Source organism: Somniosus microcephalus, chromosome 3 (genome assembly GCF_052327205.1).
Source record: "Somniosus microcephalus isolate GS21.2 chromosome 3, FLI_Smic_1.0, whole genome shotgun sequence".
Classification (NCBI taxonomy): Eukaryota; Metazoa; Chordata; class Chondrichthyes; order Squaliformes; family Somniosidae; genus Somniosus; species Somniosus microcephalus.
The window spans coordinates 25540621-25567349 of record NC_140989.1 but is presented as its reverse complement, the minus strand read 5'-3'; the positions used below and the strand labels follow the sequence as shown (position 1 = coordinate 25567349).

Below are 26729 nucleotides of genomic sequence, written 5' to 3'. Positions count from 1 at the left end.
TCCCTTTAGCCTTAAGAAATATATCTAACTCCTTCTTGAATATATTTAATGAATTGGCCTCCACTGCCTTCTGTGGTAGAGAATTCCACAGGTTCACCGCTCTCTGGGTGAAGAAATTCCTCCTCATCTCTGTCCTAAATGGCTCACCCCTTATCCTTGGACTGTGATCCCTGGTTCTGGACTCCCCTGCCATCGGGATCATCCTTCCTGCATCCAGTCTGTCCAGTCCTGTTAGAATTTTATAAGTTTCAATGAGATCCCCTCTCATTCTTCTAAACTCTAGCGAATATAAGCCTAATCGAACCAATCTCTCTTCATACGTCATTCCTGCCACCCCAGGTATCTTTCTAGTTTACCATTGTTATTATTCCTTACATCCAGCACAAGTGCATGGAAGCAGAAAATGGTACAGTTGTGGAAGGGATTTATCGTTTGGGTGCCTGTAGCAGATCCAAAGAAGGTTCCCCGTCTGAACTTCTGTCTTTTGGACGCTTCCAGCGTTTCATGTTTTTATTTCGGGTTGCCAGCGGTAGTGCTTTTTTATCTAATCAAAATAAAAGCTTGCTGTAGTATTGATGCTCTGCCACTAGGTGCCAGTGCTGATTTCATGGACAGCAATCTCTGCACTCCCAGCAGGGAAGCCACTCTCTCGGGAAGCACTGGCTCTACAACGTTGTAGTCTCAGGTCTCCAACCCAGGCTCCTTGCAAGTATGGCTCCCCTCTGGGACCGCAGGAACACAGGGATTCCCCCCCCCCCATCTCATATTTACAAGGCATACTGAAGAGTGAAAGGAAGCAAAATATTTTAATTTGTCAGCTCTTTGTCCATTCTGATGACCTGAATGCAACATTGTCCTCCTGGCGATTTGGCATTGGTGTCTGAGTGGGACCCAAGTCTGAAAGCCCAAGACCTAACAGCGCTTGGTGGGTTTTGTCAGTCTGATTAATGAAGACGTTATCAATATCCTTTCCTTTTAAAGCTCAATGGTCGTTTTTCTCCCCCCCAACCCCCCCCCTGCCACCAGTGTTTCCCTGGTGAGGAGATCTGCCCATGTGATCCAGCCCCATAATTTGAGATTGGAGATTTTTGAAAAGAGAGGCTGGGATTGTTCTCCTTAGAGCAGAGAAGGCTAAGGGGCGACATAATAGAGGTGTTCAAAATTATATGGGGTTTTGATAGAGTAGATAGGGAGAAAATATTTCCACCGGCAGAAGTGTCGCTAACCAGAGGACACAGATTTAAGATAATTGGGGAAAAAATCCTGTGAGTGGGGGGGGGGTGGTGAGGAGAAGATTTTTTTACCAAGCGAGTTGTGATCTGGAATGCTGTACCTGAAAGGGCGGTGGAAGCAGATTCTATAGTCACTTTCAAAAGGGAATTGGATAAATACTTAAAAAGGAGAAACTTGCATGATGGTGGGGAAAGAGCAGGGGGAATGGGGCTAATTGGAGAGCTCTTTCAAAGAGCCGGCACAGGCACGATGGGCTGAACGGCCTCCTTCTTTGCTGTAGGATTCTATGAAAAGAGAAGGCTGAGGGGTGACCTAATAGAGGTCTTTAAAATTATGAAAGGTTTTGATAGAGTGGATAGAGAGAGAATGTTTCCACTTGTGGGGAAGAGCATAACTAGAGGCCATCAATATAAGATAGTCACCAAGAAATCCAATAGGGAATTCAGAAGAAACTTCTTTACCCAGAGAGTGGTGAGAATGTGGAACTCGCTACCACAGGGAGTGGTTGAAGCGAATAGTTTAGATGCATTTAAGGGGAGGCTGGACAAGCATATGAGGGAGAAGGGAATAGAGGGTTACGCTGATAGGGTTAGATGAGGAAAGACGGGAGGAGGCTCGAGTGGAGCATAAATGCCGGCATGGACTGATTGGGCCGAATGGTCTGTTTCTGTGCTGTATATTCTGTGTAATCCTATGTAATGTAAAGGAATGTATTTGTTTTAGCATCAGTTAGCAAATGCATGATATATATTGCAACCAGTGACTGTTAGCGTCAAAGACTGTAATTATACCACAATGGACTCAGATTGGTATCTGTGGAGTGTGAACAGCCAGCAGATCCGAGTTATACTGCCGACTGTGCACACACTGAGCTTAGCGACAAAGGAGCTCTGCCGCTGCGTGCTTGTGCAAGTGCACATTGCTCCTCCCTTTGGGGAGGGCCATTATTTTTAATGCTGAGAGGGGGGTGATCAGCTCTTCTCTAATAACATTTGAAACATTGTGAAATAAGTTTAGCGAGTTCCCAGGAGGACCAGTGGACCATTTGGACACTTTTAAAATGCAACTTTGCACCTAATTGGTACGAGGTGGTCTCATGTCTCTGGCTTAGGGGTGCTCAGGTGTCATATCGAAAAGCCATACCCCAAGTTGTGCTGCCACATTTGTGTCAATGCGCATCCGAGTCCATCAAAAAGAAAGTGGCAGTGTAACTGCAGCCAGAGACCCTTAAACACAGCAATGGAGCCAAGGCTGGGGACAATAGACAACTGAGGCAACAGGATGCCACTGGAGCTGAAGGGGCGGAATTTCTATCAATTCTCCAGAGTTTTCCACCAATCTTCGGCTGAATTCACAGCATGGAAAATCAGGAGAAACCCCTGTGGAAATTTTATTTCCAGCAGCTGTTGGGGATGTTTCAGGATCAGACTGGGAAGATGCAATGGTTCCACAGAAAGTCTCTGGAGTTAGCCAGGACGAGGTAGCTACAGGCATGACTTGGGAGGTGGATGCAATGGATTTTTAAAAGTTGGAGTGGGTAAATGTGTGTAAGTTTTGGAGTGTGGAGGAGAGAAATATACGGAGCTAGGCTCAGAAGCCCTAAGATTATAATGGATCCTCAGAGAAACTGCTCACAATGTCACCAGCTTCATTGATATTACTGTACATAGCATTTTACAGCACCGTAACAGGCCATCAGGGGTCACCCATTTAAAACGGAGATGAGGAGGAACTTCTTCTCTCAGAGGGTCGTGAATCTTTGCAATTCTCTACCCCAGAGACCTGTGGAGGCGGAGTCATTGAATATATTCAAGGCGGAGATAGACAGATTTTTGAAAAAAACAGGGGAGTCAAGGGTTAGGGGGAGCGGGCAGGAAAGTGGAGTTGAGGCCAAGATCAGATCAGCCATGATCTTATTGAATGGCGGAGCAGGCTCGAGGGGCCGAATGACCTACTCCTGCTCCTATTTCTTATGTTCTTTATGTTCATTCGGCCCAACAGGATCATTGTTGGTGTTTATGCTCCACACGAGCCTCCTCCAACCCTGCTTTATCTCACCCTATCAACATATCTGTCATAAATCTCATCATCGAGAAACTACCTATGAAATAACACTGGATGGCCAGCTGGTGGCGCTGTCCAAGGAGTATAAATACTCGGGTGTTGGCCCCAGCTTGCCAGGGACATTTTGTAAAGACAAGGAGCTAGTGAAATACAACTAGACCTCCATGTTCTGAAACAAGTTGATTAAAGCCTTGCTTTACGCTCAAACCAAGTGCGTAGTGAGTTTTATTACGTCAATATCCTTCTATTCCTTCCTCCCTCATCTACTTATCTAGCTTTCCCTTAAATGCATCAATGCTATTGATCTCAACTACTCCATGTGGTCGGAGTTTCCACATTCTAACCACTCTTGTTGATGTCCACCAAAGTCCTGCTCTCCTCCCATCCAGAAGGTCATCAATTTCCAGCTGGATGTCCAAGTAAACTTCTGTGGTGATTTTTGTAGTTTTTTTTTTACTTGTGATTGAGAAATTTTGAACTAGAAGCATTAAGAATTATGAATCTGTCTCAGATGGTATGACTCATGTGGCTTCCTGTAGAATGTTCTTTAATGCAGCCACAATTGGCTGGAACTGATAAACTATTTTATTGCTACATATTTCATACACCCAGAATAAATCATTGTCGGGTCGATCGGAAAACAGAGAACCAAGAGGACAACAAGATTTACAAATGGAATTTTTCCCACTTTCCTATTTCATAGATAACTCTTCTGACAGGAAGTTATAATCATGATGTTCCCATTAAAATTGTTGGAAAATTATTTATGAAGCTGAATAACCCAAAGTTACCTCCAAAATGCAGTTGAAGTATGACGTGGAGCTCTGGCTAATTTTAGTCAGGCGTGTCTCTGGCCCATTCCAGTCAGGTTATGATGCACAGTTCTAATCCGGGATGTCCCAATCTGCTTTGGTGTGTGTAGCCCTAGCCAGTGAGTAACCTGGATTGACTTAAATGGTAGATATAGGGAGTGGAGGTGGAAACTGAGTCACTAGGATTGTACACTTTTTTTTCCTTCTGGAGTATAGGTTGAGGTCCAGCCCAGACTGATGGACTACACAGAATTTACAGCACAGAAACAGGCCATTTGGCCCAACTGTGTTTATGCTCCACGTGCGCCTCCTCCCACCCTACTTCATCTCACCCTATCAACCCTGTACATTTTTCCTTTCTCCCTCATATACTTATCCAGCTTCCTCTTAAATGCACCTCTGCTATTCGCCTCAACCACTCCATGTGGTAGCGAGTTCCACATTCTAACCACTCTCTGGGTAAAGAGATTTCTCCTGATTTCCTTATTGGATTTATTAGTGACTATCTTATATTTATGATCCCTACTATTAGACTCCCCCACAAGTGGAAACATTTTCTCTACGGCTACCCTATCAAACCCTTGCATAATTTTAAAGACCTCTATTAGGTCACCTCTCATATCAACACAACAAAAACAGTTTACCTGGTCATTATCACATTGCTGTTTGTGGGAGCTTGCTGTGTGCAAATTGGCTGCCGTGTTTCCCACATTACAACAGCGACTACACTTCAAAAGTACTTCATTGGCTGTAAAGTGCTTTGAGACGTCCGGTGGTCATGAAAGGTGCTATAGAAATATAAGTCTTTCTTTTTCTCAGCCCTCTCTTTCCTAGAGGGATTGGAAAGTTGCCTCTCTCTGCCAACTTAACGAAAACAAGCCCGCATAACTCTTAACCCAATTCCTCGCAGGCACGGGTCCACAGTACAAACCCGCCCCATAATTAAGAACAAATTGGCTTTAAGCTAACAATGCAACTCATAAAGAAAGCTAATGTGTGAAATGTAAAATTCACACTGGCACCGTCAGGAGATGATCTTCTGAAGTGTGCTGCTCGGGATGAATTGAGGGGAAATCAATCTGCATCTGACCTGTGCAGTACCTGATCGGGGAATGCTTTGATGCTGAAACTGGGTGCCAAAAGTAGAAAAATATCGATTTGCTCAGCCCTGACGTCCCATACCTTGACAAGCAGAACATTTACCTTCAAACCCCCACTCCCCCCACCAAAGAAATTACAGAAATATGAAAGTGGGAGGAAGTCTTGGCTTATGCAGTTTGTAGAACATTGTCCTGATGCAGCAGATGTGATGTCCTGGTTGTGTAGAAAATAATGCATTGCAGACTCACTCTATCACTCCAGCCAGGAGCAGAAAACGTTTTATTTTCTCTTCAAAGTAGAGAATTAACTCCTTGAATTGAGCAATTCTCTCTTGACTGCCGAACTCTTTGCGAATAAGCAATTGTTTGCTCACCTTCAGTCACCATCAGGCTCAAGTGGAGCATAAACGCCGGCATGGACTGGTTGGGCTGAATGGCCTGTTTCTGTGGGGGGTGATTTTAACTCTACTCGCTCAGCAGAAACTTGGCGGGTGAGCAGTTACAATCGCCCCTGGTTCTTATCTGTCCGAAAGCCGCCATGTTTGCAACATCTGCAATTTTAACCCGCTCTCCTGAGCAGGCGGCAAGGACACGATCCCGGAGTCAACGGGGTCCTTCTGTACCTATGCATGTTACAGCCCGATGACATCATTGAGACCCGACTGTAATTTTAACTCAGGCCTGAATGGGGAATCCAGCTGGAGTTAAAATCCAGTGGAGGTGCTAATCCAGTAGATGAGTTAACCCAGTGGAGATGTTAATCCAGTAGATGAGTTAACCCAGTGGAGCTAGTAACCCAGCAGAGATATTAACCCAGTGTAGATGTTCACCCAGTGGAGATGTTAATCCAGTGGATGAGTTAACCCAGTGGAGATGGTAACCCAGCAGAGATATTAACCCAGTGTAGATGTTCGCCCAGTGGAGATATTAACCCAGTGGAGATGTTAATCCAGTGGATGAGTTAACCCAGTGGAGATGTTCACCCAGTGGAGATATTAACCCAGTGGAGATGTTAATCCAGTGGATGAGTTAACCCAGTGGAGATGGTAACCCAGCAGAGATATTAACCCAGTGTAGATGTTCACCCAGTGGAGATATTAACCCAGTGGAGATGTTAATCCAGTGGATGAGTTAACCCAGTGTAGATGTTCGCCCAGTGGAGATATTAACCCAGTGGAGATGTTAATCCAGTAGATGAGTTAACCCAGTGGAGATGGTAACCCAGTGGAGATATTAACCCAGTTGAGATGTTAATCCAGTGGATGAGTTAACCCAGTGGAGGTTTTGACCCAGTGGAGATATTAACCCAGTGGAGATGTTCACCCAGTGGAGATATTAACCCAGTGGAGATGTTAATCCAGTGGATGTGTTAACCCAGTGGAGATGTTCACCCAGTGGATGTGTTAACCCAGTGGAGGTGTTGACCCGTTTAAAATAAGAGAGCTAACGCTCGCGTCAGAACAGACAGAAGAGATGGCGCATGAACGAATCTGCCGTCTACTATCACCCTCTCCCAGCCATTGCCCAGGTTTAAAGCTGCTTGTGCTGTATCTGCGTACAGTGCATATTCCTGTATACCAGTGCTGAAAGGGGCACATTTGTACTTGGTAAAAAAATATTGGTGAGAATGGAGATCCAGTACATGGTTTATCGGAGCGGCGCCCACCCTCAGCCCAGTGTCAACAAGCCGCCCAAAACAAGGAGTTGAGGAGGGGAGGAGAGGAATTCATGCCTTTTTAAAAATTCTTTAAAGCCTGTGTTTGGCGACTGCTATGTGAAGGAATTCCCCTTTATTATATCTATATGTGTATATTAAAGCACAAATCTGCTTTAATATTTTACATTAATATTCCACATTAGCCACGGGTGCATATTGGTAATTAATATGTATATTTAAAACCATTTTCATGTTTAAAGCGCCATATAAATACAGGAACGTGAGAGTCAACCAGCCTCCACTTTAACTTCACACAAGAAAGTTTGAAAGCAAAAAAAAAATGCGGAGATGTGCTTTAATATATTGCATGGAATTTTCGTTCAACCGGGCAAAAATTAAAATGCACTTGGGAAGAAATAGATGGGTTTAAAAAAAAAATGTGTTCATAAATATATATAGGCTTAAACTGAATTAATCCGACTGTTTTATAATATACACATTGAAACGGCTGCAATGCTTCCTGCCCTTCTCTCCACGTGGTGAAAGGTCTGTGAATTCCGCGCAATCCAATGGTTTTTTGTTATTAATTTACAATAGTCACATTCATCTCAGACTGTGTGTCTGCCCTTCACACGCGAGGGCTGCACACTCGCTCCTCCCAGTCCCCGTCCACATTGTAAAGGGGTCGATTTGAGATAGAGAGGGGGGGGGGGGGGGGGGTTAATAGCAGGAGGCTGTAAACCCAGGCTGGCTCCCCAGGTAGCTGCAGCGAGGAGTGTGGGTTGCGGATGAGGCGATCAGGGTGGGTGGGAGACGGATTATGTAACTCCACTGGCGGGCTGAATGAGTAGCACTTCCTCTGGCCTGATTGACAGCCCCCCCCCCCCCCGACCTCAGTGTATAAAAAGAGCAGCCCCGAGCTGCGGTCCGGCTATTTCCAGTTGCTAAGCTTTCAGAAGCCGGCGCCTTCACAAGCCCAGTCAGTGCAGCGTGCAGGACTGGCCAACCGGTCCACAACACACTGTACAGTCCCTGACACCAGAGCTGCGCTCAAACAGGACAATTCGCTGCATCTTTGAGGAGTTCCAACGCCAGGTGAGGACATCCGTTACATTTGTTGCATTTTTCTTCTGCTTATCATATACAAACTGGCAACATCTTCGTTCCCGAGTGCATTTCATTTTTTGATTTTTGCCTGCCTGATTGAATGAAATGCAAAAATATTAAAGCAGATTCCTGCAGGGTTTTTCCAGACTTTGGCGAAATTTAAGTTGATTTGCCGCCACAGCCTTTGTAACAAAAACGCATTTATGTAGCACCATGCCATCAAAAGTTCTCACGTTATTGTAAACTTTAATATTAATTGCGGATAACGGGGGATATGAATGTCCAATATTGAGGTCGGGGTGGAGATGTGAAAGTGGGGGACCGGTTGCTTTGCCCGCTTCTTATCCCGGGTTGAAACCGCTTGTTGAAGAGCGCTGTCCTTATCTTTGCAGGACTGATGGTGCGGGGCAATGGACTGCGCTGGCTTGTGTCTGTGCTACTGGGATTGGGAGTCAGGAGCCAACCTCTCGGTAAGGAACATCCCCTTGCTTCTACCATCCACTTTAAGTGCCATTCCTGAACTATCTCAACGACTGATAAACTAACACCACCTTGGGCTAACTCTCTGATTATTATCTTCTTCTTGGTATTTATTTATTTGGGGTTCTTTTCTTTTTGTGGTCGCTTCTAGATGTTGGTCCCGAAGAGGAGACTGTCTTCGATCTGTTCGCAATCAGTAACGTGAACAGACAAACCGCGGGAGTGAAGCTGTTTCGAGGTCCCGACCTCACCACCCCGGCTTTCCGGTTCTCCAGATTCGACAAGATCCCACCAGCCTCCGGCGAGAAGCTGCAGGAGATCGTCCGGCTCATGCAGTACCAGGAGGGTTTCATCCTGGTGGCCAGCCTCAGACAGGACAGGAAAAGCCGGGGCACCTTGCTGGCCATCGAGGGCCCCGGCTACAAACGCCAGCTGGAGGTCATATCCAACGGACTGGCCAACACTCTGGACTTCCAGTATTCGGTGGAGAAGTCCCAGAGCCTGGTCTCCTTCCAAGACGTGGACATCGCTGATTCCCAGTGGAAGAACATCACCATCCAAGTGAATGGGGAGAATGCTCACTTGTACGTGGGTTGTGAACTTGCCGATAGCTTCATCCTCGATGACCCTTTTTATGAGCAACTGACTGCAACCAACAGCAAACTGTATGTGGCCAAAGGACTAACACCAGGGAGGAACTTCAAGGTATGTAAGCCCCTTATGGGAGCCTATCACTGGCAGCTTTGGCCGCAAACATGCCTCTAGGAATCAAACTCTTGATTGGAATTGGTAATGATATAATTCTGATTATTACACATGGTGAATGTATCCATTCTTCAATAATTCCAAATATCAGTGTTGTATCTACTGATGTTGTATATATATATATAAGTGACCGTTTTGGTTGTCCACAGCCCAGTCCTTAATAGTAATAAATTAATTGTGTTGCTATTTTGTCCCCAGGGCTTCTTGCAGAATGTAAAATTTATATTTGGTACTTCTATGGCGGATATTCTGCGGAATAAAGGCTGCCTCCAGACAGGTAAGGTTGAATTTACAGTCCGCTCGTAAAGGTGTGTTTAGTGAAGCAGGTTTTGAATTGTTTTTGCAGTTCAGTTTTGTTCGACTCTGAAATACGCCGGAGATAACGCATAACCTCAAAATGAAATCCTTTCCCACAAAGGGTGGTAGAAGTTTGGAACTCTCTTCCGCAAACGGCAATTGACGCAAGGTCAATTGTTAATTTTAAATCGGGAGATTGATAGCTTTTTGTTAATTAAAGGTATTAAGGGATATGGGCCAAAGGCGGGTTTATGGAGTTCGGTCGCAGATAAGCCATGATCTCATTGAATGGCGGAACAGGCTCGAGGGGCTGAATGGCCTACTCCTGTTCCTGTGTTCCCATTTCCCTTTAGCCACAGTGGTCTCTATCAAGTAACGTTTAGGGTGGTTGTTACGTGGAGCATAGTCTGCTGTCAGATTGGGCGGAGCCTCTTGCCTTGGTCACACCCAGAGGCCTGACAGCTGCTATTATATAACAATAATAATACATTGATTTTTATTTCACAAACAAAAATGAATTGGAGAACACTTTCAAGTTGGGGTTATTTTGGGAAGTATTGCGAAACTAAAGAAAGGAACGTGCAGCCTCCAAATCGGAATGAATGAGTATCATCGACAGGTTTAAGTCGCTTGAGAAGAGATTCTGGGACAGGTTGTCGGAAAAGTTGGCTTCAATCTTTGAACTGTTAGGTTTTGTTTGAAGGCACGGGGTTGAGATACCCGTGTGGGCAGAGGGCAGTTTTAAAAATAAATTCAGCATGTGGAGAATTTGATTGGAATGGTACTTGGCAAAAATATGCGAATGGAAAACTGGATCACTTATGTCAGAATTTTTGATAGTTATGTCAAAATATTCAGTGTTAACAGCAGACTATAGAACGGTAGCATAATCCAGCAAAGTGCAATGCATGTATTATAGAAAACCCCAGCTGTCAAAAGTGTGAAACTTCGGGAATAATCCCTGTAGCCACAATGGCCTTGCTGAGATATCAATAAGGGAAATATTGGCAGTCATAGATGGTGGGATAATCTCCAACGGCAAAACTCAATAATAGGGGTGGGGGGGAATGATTATGGAGGTAGGCGATAGATATTGCTTTTCTGTTCACCCAACTCACACAAGTCTTAGAGCAGGACCTAGCTTGGACTTAATTCACCTACCTCCTCCTGCAGCGAGGAGCGCCATCTTCCCATTGGCTCAGGAATTGGGCCATTTATATTTCGTTAACTGGTTTAACCTTTCAGTGCACTAGGTGGCAGACAACTCCATGAACACAAAGCGACATGCTGCAGATGCTGAAATAGAAAGAGGCAGCGTCCGTGGCGAGAGGAAAGTAGGTCAAAGTTTCAGGTCTGTTTCCGCCCAAAGGTCACCGACCTGAAACGTTGGCTCTGTTTCTCTCTCCACGGATGTTGCCTGGCCTGCTGAGTTCTTCCCCAGCGTTTCCTGTTGTTATTCCTGGCGTGAAGTAGTTGGACTTTAACTTATGAACAGCTCAAGCCTTCATTCTGATGAAGTCCCATTCAAAAACTTGGACCATGTTCTCCCTCAGGGATTTCTATTGTTTCCAGTGCGGGCAAACCTAACTCCCTTTATTTATAGAACCGCACAGCACAGAAGGAGGCCATTTGGCCCATCGTGCCTGTGCCGGCTCTTTGAAAGAACACTCCAATTCGTCCCTCTTCCTGCTCTTTCCCCATAGCCCTGGAATCATCTTACTAACAGCTGAATGCTGTGATGAGGGGCTGGGTGCTCTTTCAAGATGGTTGAACTCCCTCAGCCTAGACATCTGTCGTGTGGACTTGTGATTATAAAGGGTTAGCCGTGTACTTTTTTATAGGCTGCATTATTGTTGCAGAGTTCACGAAGTTCTAAGATGTCAAGAGGGGGAGGGGGTCGGGCAGAGACTGTCAATGTCCTCAGGCTCGAGGAGCTGAATGGCCTACTCCTGTTCCCATGTCCCCTAAAATAGTGTAAAATGCTATAAAATTCACTGGTGGATTTCGCAGGGTCTCCCAGGAGAAGAAACTACCCTAGAGGTGGTTTGGGGTACGTCAGGGGTGTAGTAGTACTTGGTTTATGATCTCAACTGAATCCATTAAGTGCGCAACAGCCTTAAAAGAAACTCCCAGCTATCTAATGTTCTCCTCATAAGAAGTATGACGTGTTGTTGCCTCACAGTATCATTGAAATGGTTCCAGGTTGTTGTACTGCAGAAGCACTTGATGCCGTTATTGTTTTGGTTAAATATCACCAATTGCTGCATTAATCTTGGTGATATTTCTGTCAAGGTCACTACAGTAAAGGAGCAAACAGTAAAATGCCAGACCAGAGGGGGAAAAAATTACCAGAAGTACCAACTGCCTCAATCCCATTAAATGTTTTATTTTTCTTGTGAAACCATTGCCACACCTGACTTGAAAACTCACGGAGCGGAAAATCTGCACCACCAAGAAACTGCTCTTCCCCTATAGGTAGACACCAGCACTAGGTCCTCAGTCAGAACAAATTACAGCAAGTAGCTGAATAAGGCAAGCCGCCAGTTAGACAGAAAATACCAAGAATTGGATTCAAAGACATTGATCCCAGCTTGGGGCTCAGATAAGAACATAAGAACATAAGAAATAGGAGCAGGAGTAGGCCACTTGGCCCTTCGAGACTGCAATAAGATCATGGCTGATCTTCTACCTGATCTCCACTTTCCTGCACTATCCCCATATTCCTTGATTCCCTTAATATTCAAAAATCTATCGATCTTTGTCTTGAATATACTCAACGACTGAGCCTCCACAGCCCTCTGGGGGAGAGAATTCCAAAGATTCGCCACCCTCTGAGTGAAGAAATTTCTCCTCATCTCAGTCCTAAATGGCCGACCCCTTATTCTGAGACTGTGACCCCTGGTTCTAGGCTCCCCAGCCAGGGGAAACATCCTCCCTGCATCTACCCTGTCAAGCCCTGTAAGAATTTTGTATGTTTCAATGAGATCACCTCTCATTCTTCTAAACTCTTGATGATGTTCTTGAACTGCTCAAACTGGACCCTCCTGGGTTACGATTCAGTCGAGTGATTTTTCTGGGGCTTGATGTCCAAGGATAAATCCTGCAGAATTTCCGCACTTGCAGCAGAAAGCTGCAAAGGGACATTGATAGCTTAAGTGAATGGGCAAAACTGTGGCAGAATGTTGGGAAGTATGAGGTCATCCAATTTTGGACCTGAGAAAGATAGATCAGAGTATTTTCTAAATGGTGAGAAGCTGGGAACCGTGGAGGAGCGGAGAGATTTAGAGGTCCATGTACAGAAATCACTAAAAGCTAGCGGGCAGGTACTAAAATAATCAAACGGCCGATGGAATGTTAGCCTTCATCTCAAGGGGTCTGGAATGCAAAGGGTTGGAAGTTATACTGCAGCTGTACAAAGCTCTGGTTAGAGCACATCTGGAGCACTGCGTCCAGTTCTGGGCACTGCATCTCAAGAAGGATATGTTGGCCTTGGAGGGGGTGCAGCGCAGATTCAACCAGAATGTTACCGGGGCTAAAAAGGCTAAATTATGAGAATGGGTCACGTAGACTAGGCTTGTATTCCCTTAAGCGTAGAAGATTAAGCGGTGATCTAATTGAAGTGTTTAAGGTGATTAAAGGATTTGATGGTGTAGATAGAGAAACTATTTCCTCTGGTGAAGGGTTCCAGAACTCGGAGGCGTAACCTTAAAATTCGAACCAGTGATCAGGGGTGATGTCAGAAAGCACTTTTTCACACAAAGGGTCGTGGAAATCTGGAACTCTCTCCCCTAAAAAGCTGTTGAGGCTGGGGGTCAATTTAAAATTTCAAAACTGAGATAGAAGTTTGTTAGGTAACGGTATTAAGGGATAGGGGGGGGTAAAATTCAGTATCGCCCCGTTTGGGGCGCCATTATCGGCCGTGCGCAAAGTTTAGTGCCTGGCGCTAATTATCGCCTCCGACAGCAAACTTGGCTTTTATCGCCCCTGGAGGTGATTGGAGCGCTAAATCAGGCGCTTCACACCTGTCTTAAGGCGCAAAGGCCGAGGAGCGAGGCGCTACCTCAGAGCGCTGGCGAAGCAAGGAAGGGCAAATCAAAATGAACCTGCAAAGTGCTGCTCAGTACTCAAAACTCCTTCACACTGCGTTGAATCTCTCCAGAAGTCTCTCAGAATACGTGGTGCAAAAATGTCACCGACAAAAGAAGGCAGGAAGCGGTCGCCTTTAAATAGCGCTCCCCTCGTCCCTTTCTGACTGCAAAACGCTCCCCTCAACCTGTCATTGCTAGCGGCAGGCCGTAAGGCAGGGGGCGCCACTCAATATCCGGTCCGGGGCGCTAACGGGGCGTTGCGCGCTCGACTGACATCACTGTCTGCCGGCGCAGGAGATCGTGGCGGTAGTGTTTAGCGCCGCCGCAAAATGTCTGGTTAATTTTGCGAGCGGCGCAAACATCGCCGCGCCCGGGCGCTAGTTGCTTTGCGCCCCATTAGCGCCCTCTTAAGGCGCTAACGGGAGGCGCAAACAACTGAATTTTTCCCCCTCGGAACCAAGGCGGGTAAATTGAGTTGAGAAACAGATCAGCCATGATCTCATTGAATGGCAGGACAGGCTCGAGAGGCTGAATGGCCCACTCCTGTCCCTGTGTCATCCCCTGTAGCGTTGCCTGCCTGAGTGCTGCAATTTTGTATAAAAAGTCCCAGGGACCGGGAAATGCTGTCCGATGGATCTGAATGATAAGGGACCACTTTCTGCAATTAATTACTTGCTCTAATTACGATATTGGCTGGGAGTTTCCTCAGAGCTGTTCCCACTCCACTTTTACTCTACTGGAAGTGTAACGTAAACCCTGTTGGTGCGCATAAATGGAGTGTCCGTCGCACTTCCGACGTAGTTACAACTGCAGAGCAGGAGCAGCTCTGAGGAAACTCCAGGCCACTATCTCAATTTGACCGAGCCCTTGCCTTGTAGCCCTACTCCATGACACCTAGGAAGTTCTAGATTCATTCCACTTGTATCCGATAGCAAACACAGTCCAAATGACACAATCTGCATAACTGACATTGTAATGCATACAATTTTTAAACAAGGCAGTCACGTGGTTCCTAACTCCCTGAGAAACCTAGTAACGCTTTGTGATGAGGGAACATCAAACCACACTGCAAATGTCAGGCGCCTGGGAATGTCATGGCAGGAACTTGTGAGCTCATCCGCTCTGCTTTTTGTGCTCCCGATGTCAGGCAACCCAATATCAATCTCCGTCAATTGTTGCTAAATATCACAAGAGTTGACAAGGTAGAGAAGAAGATTGTACGGAGTGGAGCTGGTGTTCGTGTTGTTTAGTTTTAGAATCCCAGCGAGGTAAGTCTGACAAATCTACATTTAATTGTAGCGCCAGCTTTGCCCAGATGGAAACAACCTTTGGCCCGAAATCCCGCTGTTCATACGGACAACGGCTACATGTCATGTACATCACTGCAGGTTCCCAGCACCTGAGGTGACCACCACTGTTTTGGCGCTGGTTCTGAACTTCCACCTTCATGTGAATTGTCGGGCTGATCGGTGAGGCGGGCGGCGAGTGTGACAGCATACGGGTTTGTTAATGGGCAGCCCGCCAACACTGTGCAGAATCCCGCTGCTTTACTTATCTCCAGGCCTTTGTGAAAGTCCCTTATAATAACAGTTGGTGTAAAATCTGTGTTCACAGCTTGCTGAGTAACTTTGCGAGTTGTATCGGTTTGTTGTATTTGGTGCTTATCGATTTGTTCTCCATCTCTCTATGGATAGCTGGTGCTATTATTCTCTTGTCTTTTTTTTGCGCTCTGTTCTTTCTTTAGTGATTGTATTTTGCGTTGATGGTATGCGTTTTCCCCTTCCCTATTTCCTCTATTGATTTAAATCTCCCCGCCTCAGTTCCCACTCCAGAGACTTGACCACAAAGTCTCCAGTGCAGTACGGAAGGAACGCTGCACTGTCGGAGGTGCCGTCTTTCGAATGAGACGTTAAACCGAGGCCCCGTCTGCCCTTCCAGGTGGACGTAAAATATTCCATGCCACAATTTTGAAGACGAACAGGGGAGTTCAGAAAGTATTTAAACAGAGGGTGATAAGCAGCTGGATGAGATTGCTATGAAGGATGGCTGAGGCCAGAATATTGGACTTGTTCAAGAAACAGCGAGGTACTGTAACAGGAAGACTAATGTTCTGGAAGGATGTGATCAAATGGGCCAAAGGGCCTTCTTGACTCAACCCATCCTGCAATCTTGTGTTATATATTTTCTCCTCCTAGTCTGTTGAAGCCAGCAGTAGCATTCATCAGTAAGATCAGTAACTCAGCGCAGCCCCTAAGGTCAACCCAGGGAAGATTCTGGTCTGGACAGTTCAGTTCCACGTTGGATGGTGGGCTTAGCAACTGAACTCAGTGACATTGTTGGAACGCACTTGAAAAAAAAAGCTTCGACCGCACTCACTGGCAATAACTACAGTGTTCTGCTTGAGTGTCGTTGCCAGGATCCCATCAGTCACACATGCAAATGAAGGAGACACCAGTTGTTGCCAACGATTACTCAATGCTATTCATTGCGAATATCAGCAGCAGTTTGTTTTCAGCTCATGTCTCAGCTGTGGTACCCGGGACACTTCACACAGCAAATTGGATCGCGTGCCTACCGCCCTCACTGAGAGCAGAGCTGTTCTTCTGGCAGTGTGGGGATGTAAGACAATACTTTATAATGCTGTGCGTGGGTTCCACGGATGGAATTCATTCCAGGAAGAGATCGCGGCTGTCTTGTTTTTTGCACTGGGGTCACACCAGTGTCTCTGTCTGGGTGAAAATGAGCTGCTTTACTTCAAAGATTAATAAAAGGAAATTGCTGCCACTACAGGGAGGGAAAGCCCATTGGAGATGCATATCACAATGACATCCTTCCTCCCAACCAATTACCGACCCATGTCACAAGATTACCTCCAATTCCATCCGCTTTTACTTTTGCTAATCCTCTCCTGCAAGAACCTTGTCAAACGACTTTTGGAAGTCCATACAGACCACATCCACAGACACTCCCCTCTCCACCATGTTGGTGACCTCCTCAAAACAATTCTGCCATATTAGTCGGCCATGACCTACCCTGCACAAATCCATGCTGCCTCCCTTTGATCAGCTCACGCTTGTCCAGGTGCTCAGCAACTCTGTCCTTGATGGTAGATTCCAGTAACTTCCCTGTAATTCCCACGAGCGGGAAAGGAAGGGCATCCAAAGCTAGAGCTCCCTGGATGACTAAAGACATAGGGGGGAAAATTGGCTCGCGCCCCCTTTCGGGCGATAACTTCGCCGGGGCTGTACTTGTAGCTCCCCGAAAAAGTTGGTGTCCCCACGCCCGAAATTGAATGGGAGCGCCCCAAGCAGGAGACGAGACGCTACTGGAAGCGCTCCCATTGATTATCGCGGCGCGATGTGCAGCAGCGCCACGCGTTTCGGCATGTAGCGCCGCGGTACTGCCAGCCTCCCTCCCCGGGGCCCTGCGGGGTGTCGGCAAAGAGCCCGGCACTCGAGAGCAGTGCTGGGCTGCCCGATCGCGGCCGGCACTCCGCAGGAGGAGGCGAGAGGCGGCGGGAGCCGGCAGGCAGCTCAAAAACAAAAGGCCGCCCGGAACCTGCCCTCGAATTTGCGCCGCCCTGGCCGCAAAAACCGCCCCCCCTGACCCTGTTGGACATAGCGTCCGGCGGTAGGTCAGGGGGCACGAGCCAAGTTTGCGAGCGGGGTGCTGCGCACGGCGATGATGTCATCGTCAGAGGCGCAGCGCCGTGGGGCGCTACCGGCTACTGCTGCCACTAACCTCCCGCTGAATCTCGCGGGAGGCATTAGCGGCGCCGCGCCCGGGCGCTAGGGGCTTTGTGCCCCGTTAGTGCCCCCTTGGGGAGCTAACAGGAGGCGCAAAGCAACCGAATTTTTCCCCCATAGAAATTAAAATGAAACAGAAAAAGGAGGCTTCTGATAAATGTCAGGCTTATAATACAGTAGATGACCAAGCTGAATAGAAAAAGTACAGCGGAGAACTGAAAAAGGAAAGAGGGGCAAAGAGAGAGTATGAGAATAGATTAGCGAGTAACATAAAAGGGAACCCAAAAGTCCTTTATAAACATATAAATAGTAAAAGGATAGTCAAAAGTGAGGCTGATTAGGGACCAAAAGGGAGATCTTCCAGTGAAGGCAGAGGACATGGCTGAGGTACTAAATGAGTACTTTGCATCTGTCTTCACTAAAGAAGAGGATGTTGCCAATGCCACAGTAAAGGAGGAGGTGGTAGAGAAATTGGATAGGATAATAAAAATAGATAAAGAGGAGGTACTTAAAAGGTTGGCAGCACTCAGAGTAGATCTAGATGGGATGCATCCTAGCTTGATGAGGGAAGTAAACTTGAAGATAGCAGAAGCTCTGGCCACAATCTTCCAATCATCCTTCGATATGGGAGCAGTGCCAGAGGACTGGAGGATTGCAAATGTTACACCCCTGTTCAAAAAAGTGGAGAGGCTTAAACCTGGTAAGTACAGGCCAGCCAGACTAACGTCACTTTTAGAAACAATAAACAGAGATAAAATTAATTGTCATTTGGAAAAGTACGGGTTAATAAATGCCAGCCAGCACAGATTTGTTAAAAGCAAATCGTGTTTGACTAACTTGATTGAGTTCTTTGATGAAATAAGGGAGAGGGTTGGTGAAGGGTGTGTGGTAGTGCTGTGCATATGGACTTTCAAAAGGCATTTGATAAAGTACCACATAATAGACTTATTAGCAAAATTGAAGGGGCAGTGGGAGCGTGGATATGAAATTGGCTAAGGGACTGAAAGCCGAGAGTAGCGGTGAACGGTTGTTTTTCAGACTGGAGGGAGATGTACAGTGGGGCCCCCAGGGACCACTGCTCTTTTTTGATATATATCAATGACCTGGACTTGTGTATAGAGAGCATAAATTCAAAGTTTGCAGATGACACGAAACTCGGAAATGTAGTGCGAAGTGATAGTAACAGACTTCAGGAGGACAGAGACAGACTGGTGAAATGGGCAGACACATGGGTGATGAAATTTAACACAGAGAAGTGCGAAGTGATGCATTCCGGTACAAAGAACGAGGAGAGGCAATAGAAACTAAATGGTACAATTTGAAAGGGGGTGCAGGAACAGAGAGATCTGGGGGTGTATGTACACAAATCTTTGAAGATGGCAGGACAAGTTGAGAAGGCTGTTTAAAAAAAAGCACACGGGAAGCAAACAGAGGCACGGAGTACAAAAGCAAGGAAGTTATGTTAGACTTTTATAAATCACTGTTTAGGCCCCAGCTGGAGTATTGTGTCCAATTCTGGGCACCGCACTTTAGGAAGGATGTCAAGCCCTTGGCGAGGGTGCAGAGGAAATTTACTAGAATGGTGCCAGGGATGAGGGACTTCAGTTACGTGGAGAGACTGGAGAAACTAGGGTTGTTATCCTTAGAGCAGAGAAGGTTAAGGGGAGATTTAATAGAGGTGTTCAAAATCATGAAGGGTTTTGATAGAGTAAATATGGAGAAACTGTTTCCAGTGGCAGAAGGGTCATTAAACAGAAGACACAGTTTTGAGGTAATTGGCAAAAGAATCGGAGGCGAGATGAGGAGAATTTTCTTTACGCAGCGACTTGTTATGATCTGAAATTCTCTACCTGTCAGGGTGGTGGAAGCATATTCAATAGTAACTTTCAAAAGACGATTGGATAAATACTTGAAGGGGAAAAATTTGCAGGGCTATGGGGAAAGAGCAGGAGAGTGGGACTAATGGGATAGCTCTACCAAAGAGCCAGCACAGGCACGATGGGCCGAGTGGCCTCCTTCAGTGCTGGGTCATTCCATGAATTGATGTTAACTTGACACATCTGTAGTTTTCTGGTTTTACACCGTCCCACCCTTCTTAAATAATGGAGTGATATTTGCAATTTTCCAATCCAAAGGCACAATACCCGAATCTAGAGCTCTGGAAAATTATGACTAATGCATCTGTAATGTTTTCACCTATTTCTTTTCATACACTGGGGTGGGAACTATCAGTTCCGGGAGATTTGTCCAGCTTAAGTCCCATTATTTTCTCCATTACAATTTTCTGAGTGGCTTAGGCCGCTTAATACCAGTAGAGACAGCGGAGCGTATGCCGTGCACACTCTGCCTATGTGTGTCCCTTTAAAATTGCAATCGGGGTCCCAACTATGTCATTGGGACCCCAATTTGCATGGGTAAAGAGGCCTACCGCCCGATTCAGGTGGTTGCTGCAGCTGCTCAGGGATCAGCCCCTTTCAGAATGGGGCCTACCGGAGAGTAGGTGTTAACGGAGCGGTAAGTCTACTGACCCCTTTTTGAGACCCTTACCGCCTTGTTAACACCGGTTTCGCCAAGTTAAAGCCGATTTCCAAGGCGTGTATATTGAGTGCACAAATCTCCCGTGACAAAGACCACCTCTTTCAGCCATTCCATTCACCATCAGAATTTCTGCTTACGCAGTCGAGCACCTTGGTTACCTTGCAACGATATATGATTTTGATTCATCAGTACATTAGTTTGTCACCGTGTAGAATTTAGAAAGGTAGCTACAGCTTGATTACTGTCTCATGCTGCCCCTCAGTGTCATTTTAACAACACACAGAAAGATACTCATTGGTAAAAGGATTGGCAATGCAGGAGTGCACTTATAGTGCCTGGAAATTTGGAATTCTTAGGAATTCTTCCCTCCCCATACTTACATGCCTCCACTGATTTTTTTAAAAACTGTTGAACCTTTATGATCAAATTCAGTATAACTTTAGAACAGCACATTGTTTCTTAATCTCGCCTCTGAGTCACAAGGTTGTGGGTTCAAGTCCCCCCCAGAAACTTGAGCACAAAATCCAGGCTGACACTCCAGTGCAGTACTGAGGGAGTGCTGCACTGTCGGAGGTGCCGTCTTTCGGATGAGACGTTAAACCGAGGCCATGTCTGCTCTCTCCGGTGGACGTAAAAGATCCCGTGGCACTATTTCGAAGAAGAGCAGGGGAGTTATCCCCGGTGTCCTGGCCAATATTTATCCCTCAATCAACATCACTAAACACAGATTATTCGGTCATTATCACATTGCTGTTTGTGGGAGCTTGCTGTGTGCAAATTGGCTGCCACGTTTCCCACATTACAAGTGACTTCACTTCAGAAAGTACTTCATTGGCTGTAAAAGGCTTAGGGCCGCCCGGTGGTTGTGAAAGGCGCTATAAAGGCGGTGGGGGGGGGGTGGGGGCGGGGGGGGTAGGCCACACGGGCACTAAAGGGACTTCATAATAGGTTTGTGAGAAATATGTTCGGAAACCGTGAAGTAAGCATTTAAGTGATTTTTGATCGGGGAATTCTGAATCAATCAAAGCAGTGTGGTCAAATTCTTTTGTATGCGACACATGCTAAATGCCAGGCTTTTAAAATCTTAACAGATTCTTCCAAGTGTAATTAGCATTGGCACATTCCTAATTTCCATACGCGCTAAGGTAATGTTAGGAAAGGCGCAGGAGGGGATTCGATATTCGAGGATGTCGGGTTTGAGTTCTGGTTAATCAACAAGTCTACTTTCGCATATGCCAAGGTACCAGGACAAGAGGACACAGGTTCAGGGTTGTGAAGGGCATGCCTAAGGCAGGTTCCAGGAAGCGTGCGTTAACACAGAGCGTGCTCATCAGCTGAAATCAGTTGCCAAGAAGTCGGGATAGTGGACTTCATTTGAGAAGCAGCTGGATGCCGTAGTGGGAAGACAATCGAGTTGTTACTCTGGAAGGTTGAGAGTAAATTTAAGACTGGCGTCAGGAAGAACTCAAAGACTGATCAACAGCGCAGTGGTCTCCGGGCTAGGTTAGTGGCAGCAAAGTTCCAGTCACCTTTACTCACCCAGTTCCTCTATCCTTTCAACCCTTTTCCCTTCATCCACCGAGCCAATCTAATCTTCAATGTTGTCCCAGGCCTGGAGTTCCCTCAATGCTGTCCCAGCCCCGCCCCGGGGAGGCGGAAACCTGTTTGCTGTGGAGCAGGAGCAGCTCCCGAGAAATTCCGGGCCAGAGTTTCTGCCTCAACCATTTAACCCTGGAAGTGAATTCCACATCCTCAGAACTCTCTATGCGAAGTTCTCGGAACTAAATCTCTTGCATTGAATTGTGTATCTATGGTCACTTGCTCCACACCCCACAACTATTGGAAAGAGTCTGCTTCTATCTACCCTGCCCAATCTTTTCATAATTTTAAACACTTCTGTCATATTGTTCTAATAAAAAAAGACCCCATTTTTCACGTTTCTTTGTGTTTAGATTTCGAGTGAACCTTATAAAGCCTTGATATTATCAATCCCCTGGATTACCATCGTGATATTATCAACCCCCAGGATATCATCGTGATATTATTTGTAATGTTTCCCACATTACAACAGTGACTACACTTCAGAAGTCCTCCATTGGCTGCAAAGCGCTTTGGGACGCCCTGTGGTCGTGGAAGGCGCTATATAAATACAAGTCTTTCTATTTTTTTCTTATCATTCTCCCAGAGTATAATTGTAATATTATAAATTCTCCAGTCTATTATTGTGACATTATCATCCTTATTGTGATGTTATAAATGGAGTGAATATTGACCGTGAATGACCACTTCCATTTCAGTCCGTGTGCATGTGCGGGACTCCTCAGCCACCACAATGACATCAGTCCAGCCGATTACACGCATGCATGGGACTCCTGTCTGATGATACCCTTGCTGCTCATGCCCACTGCGCTGGGTCTTCCGAAATCAACTCGCTGCCGTTTTGATCGGGACCCCCTCGCTGCCGGTCTTCAATCGGGCCATCCGAGATCAACTCTTACCTGAACTCACGAGTGCTCGTGCTGTGCGTTATCTGAACTCGGGAGTGTGAGCGCTGTGTGTTATCTGAACTCGGGAGTGGTGCGTTATCTGAACTCGGGAGTGTGAGTGCTGTATGTTATCTGAACTCGGGAGTGGTGCGTTATCTGAACTCGGGAGTGTGAGTGCTGTGTGTTATCTGAACTCTGGAGTGTGAGCGCTGTGCGTTATCTGAACTCGGGAGAGTTAGCGCTGTGCGTTATCTGAACTCGGGAGTGTTAGCGCTGTGTGTTATCTGAACTCGGGAGTGTTAGCGCTGTGTGTTATCTGAACTCGGGAGTGTTAGCGCTGTGCGTTATCTGAACTCGGGAGTGTGAGCGCTGTGTGTTATCTGAACTCGGGAGTGTTAGCGCTGTGTGTTATCTGAACTCGGGAGTGTTAGCGCTGTGCGTTATCTGAACTCGGGAGTGTGAGCGCTGTGTGTTATCTGAACTCGGGAGTGTTAGCGCTGTGTGTTATCCGAACTCGGGAGTGTTAGCGCTGTGTGTTATCTGAACTCGGGAGTGTTACCGCTGTGTGTTATCTGAACTCGGGAGTGTTAGCGCTGTGTGTTATCTGAACTCGGGAGTGTTACCGCTGTGCGTTATCTGAACTCGGGAGTGTTAGCGCTGTGTGTTATCTGAACTCGGGAGTGTTAGCGCTGTGTGTTATCTGAACTCGGGAGTGTTAGCGCTGTGTGTTATCCGAACTCGGGAGTGTTACCGCTGTGCGTTATCTGAACTCGGGAGTGTGAGCGCTGTGTGTTATCTGAACTCGGGAGTGTTACCGCTGTGCGTTATCTGAACTCGGAAGTGTTAATGTTGTGCATTATCTGAACTCGGGCGTGTTACCGCTGTGCGTTATCTGAACTCGGAAGTGTTAATGTTGTGCATTATCTGAACTCGGGAGTGTTAACACTGTGCATGATCTGAACTCGGGAGTGTTAACGCTGTGAGTTATCTGAACTCGGGCGTGTTAGCGCTGTGAGTTATCTGAACTCGGGAGTGTTAGCGCTGTGTGTTATCTGAACTCGGGAGTGTTAACGCTGTGTGTTATCTGAACTCGGGAGTGTTAGCGCTGTGCGTTATCTGAACTCGGGAGTGTTAACACTGTGCATGATCTGAACTCGGGAGTGTTAACACTGTGCATGATCTGAACTCGGGAGTGTTAACGTTGTGAGTTATCTGAACTCGGGAGTGTTAACGCTGTGAGTTATCTGAACTCGGGAGTGTTAGCGCTGTGTGTTATCTGAACTCGGGAGTGTTAGCGCTGTGTGTTATCTGAACTCGGGAGTGTTAGCGCTGTGAGTTATCTGAACTCGGGAGTGTTAGCGCTGTGTGTTATCTGAACTCGGGAGTGTTAACGCTGTGTGTTATCTGAACTCGGGAGTGTTAGCGCTGTGCGTTATCTGAACTCGGGAGTGTTAACACTGTGCATGATCTGAACTCGGGAGTGTTAACACTGTGCATTATCTGAACTCGGGAGTGTTAACGCTGTGAGTTATCTGAACTCGGGCGTGTTAGCGCTGTGCATGATCTGAACTCGGGAGTGTTAACACTGTGAGTTATCTGAACTCGGGAGTGTTAACACTGTGCATGATCTGAACTCGGGAGTGTTAACGTTGTGCATTATCTGAACTCGGGAATGTTAACGCTGTGAGTTATCCGAACTCAGGAGTGTTAGTGCTGTGTGTTATCTGAACTCGGGAGTGTTAGCGCTGTGCGTTATCTGAACTCTGTAGTGTTAGCGCTGTGCGTTATCTGAACTCGGGAGTGTTAGCACTGTGCATTATCTGAACTCGGGAGTGTGAGCGCTGTGTGTTAGCTGAACTCCGCAGTGTTAGCGCTGTGCGTTATCTGAACCGACGCGTGTTAACGCTGTGCGTTGTCTGAACTCGGGAGTGTGAGGTGTTATCTGAACTCGGGAGTGTGAGCGCTGTGCATTCTCTGAACTCGGGAGTGTGAGCGCTGTGCGTTATCTGAACTCGGGAGTGTTAGCACTGTGCGTTATCTGAACTCGGGAGTGCTAGCGCTGTGTGTTAACTGAACTCGGGAGTGTTAGCACGGTGAGTTAACTGAACTCGGGAGTGTTAGCGCTGTGAGTTAACTGAACTCGGGAGTGTTAGCGCTGAGCGTTATCTGAACTCGGGAGTGTTAGCGCTGTGAGTTAACTGAACTCGGGAGTGTTAGCGCTGTGAGTTAACTGAACTCGGGAGTGTTAGCACGGTGAGTTAACTGAACTCGGGAGTGTTAGCGCTGTGAGTTAACTGAACTCGGGAGTGTTAGCGCTGAGCGTTATCTGAACTCGGGAGTGTTAGCGCTGTGAGTTAACTGAACTCGGGAGTGTTAGCGCTGTGCATTCTCTGAACTTGGGAGTGCTAATGCTTATCTGAACTCGGGAGTGTTAGCGCTGTGAGTTAACTGAACTCGGGAGTGTTAGCGCTGTGAGTTAACTGAACTCGGGAGTGTTAGCGCTGTGAGTTAACTGAACTCGGGAGTGTTAGCGCTGTGTGTTATCTGAACTCGGGAGTGTTAGCGCTGTGAGTTAACTGAACTCGGGAGTGTGAGCGCTGAGCGTTATCTGAACTCGGGAGTGTTAGCGCTGTGAGTTAACTGAACTCGGGAGTGTTAGCGCTGTGTGTTATCTGAACTCGGGAGTGTTAGCGCTGAGCGTTATCTGAACTCGGGAGTGTTAGCGCTGTGAGTTAACTGAACTCGGGAGTGTTAGCGCTGTGCGTTATCTGAACTCGGGAGTGTGAGCACTGTGCGTTATCTGAACTCGGGAGTGTTAGCGCTGTGAGTTATCTGAACTCGGGAGTGTTACCGCTGTGCGTTATCTGAACTCGGGAGTGTTGGCGTTGTGAGTTATCTGAACTCGGGAGTGTTAGCGCTGTGAGTTATCTGAACTCGGGAGTGTTAGCGCTGTGTGTTATCTGAACTGACGCGTGTTAGCGCTGTATGTTATCTGAATTCAGGTGTGTTAGCGCTGTGTGTTATCTGAACTCGGGAGTGTTAGCGCTGAGCGTTATCTGAACTCGGGAGTGTTAGCGCTGTGAGTTAACTGAACTCGGGAGTGTTAGCGCTGTGCGTTATCTGAACTCTGGAGTGTTAACGCTGTGAGTTAACTGAACTTGGGAGTGTTAGCGCTGTGCGTTATCTGAACTCGGGAGTGTTAGCGCTGTGAGTTATCTGAACTCTGGAGTGTTAACGCTGTGAGTTAACTGAACTCGGGAGTGTTAGCGCTGTGCGTTATCTGAACTCGGGAGTGTTAGCACTGTGCGTTATCTGAACTCGGGAGTGTTAACGCTGTGAGTTATCTGAACTCGGGAGTGTTAGCACTGTGAGTTATCTGAACTCGGGAGTGTTAGCACTGTGCGTTATCTGAACTCGGGAGTGTTAGCACTGTGAGTTATCTGAACTCGGGAGTGTTAGCACTGTGCGTTATCTGAACTCGGGAGTGTTAGCGCTGTGAGTTATCTGAACTCGGGAGTGTTGGCGCTGTGAGTTATCTGAACTCGGGAGTGTTGGCGCTGTGCGTTATCTGAACTCGGGAGTGTTAGCGCTGTGCGTTATCTGAACTCGGGAGTGTTAGCGCTGTGTGTTATCTGAACTGACGCGTGTTAGCGCTGTATGTTATCTGAACTCAGGTGTGTTAGCGCTGTGTGTTATCTGAACTCGGGAGTGTTGGCGCTGTGAGTTATCTGAACTCGGGAGTGTTAGCGTTGTGAGCTATCTGAACTCGGGAGTGTTAGCGCTGTGCGTTATCTGAACTCGGGAGTGTTAGCGCTGTGAGTTATCTGAACTCGGGAGTGTTAGCGCTGTGTGTTATCTGAACTGACGCGTGTTAGCGCTGTGTGTTATCTGAACTCGGGAGTGTTAGCGCTGTGAGTTATCTGAACTCGGGAGTGTTGGCGCTGTGAGTTATCTGAACTCGGGAGTGTTGGCGCTGTGAGTTATCTGAACTCGGGAGTGTTGGCGCTGTGCGTTATCTGAACTCGGGAGTGTTAGCGCTGTGCGTTATCTGAACTCGGGAGTGTTAGCGCTGTGTGTTATCTGAACTGACGCGTGTTAGCGCTGTATGTTATCTGAACTCAGGTGTGTTAGCGCTGTGTGTTATCTGAACTCGGGAGTGTTGGCGCTGTGAGTTATCTGAACTCGGGAGTGTTAGCGTTGTGAGCTATCTGAACTCGGGAGTGTTAGCGCTGTGCGTTATCTGAACTCGGGAGTGTTAGCGCTGTGAGTTATCTGAACTCGGGAGTGTTAGCGCTGTGTGTTATCTGAACTCAGGTGTGTTAGCGCTGTGTGTTATCTGAACTCGGGAGTGTTAAC

At 46.9% G+C, this 26729-nt stretch overlaps 1 protein-coding gene across 2 annotated transcripts in view; it reads left to right on the top strand.

Annotated features, from left to right (window-relative positions):
- The first annotated feature begins 7786 nt into the window (after positions 1-7786).
- Positions 7787-26729, top strand: part of LOC147120917 (thrombospondin-2-like) — a 135642-nt gene continuing 116699 nt past the window's right edge. For both annotated transcript variants that reach the window (XM_085979507.1, XM_085979513.1), the window contains exons 1-4: positions 7787-7961; positions 8366-8443; positions 8605-9158; positions 9417-9495. In XM_085979507.1, the coding sequence (XP_085835633.1) occupies positions 8371-8443; positions 8605-9158; positions 9417-9495 (706 nt within the window). In that variant the 5' untranslated portion in view covers positions 7787-7961; positions 8366-8370. The remainder of the gene's footprint in view (positions 7962-8365; positions 8444-8604; positions 9159-9416; positions 9496-26729) is intronic.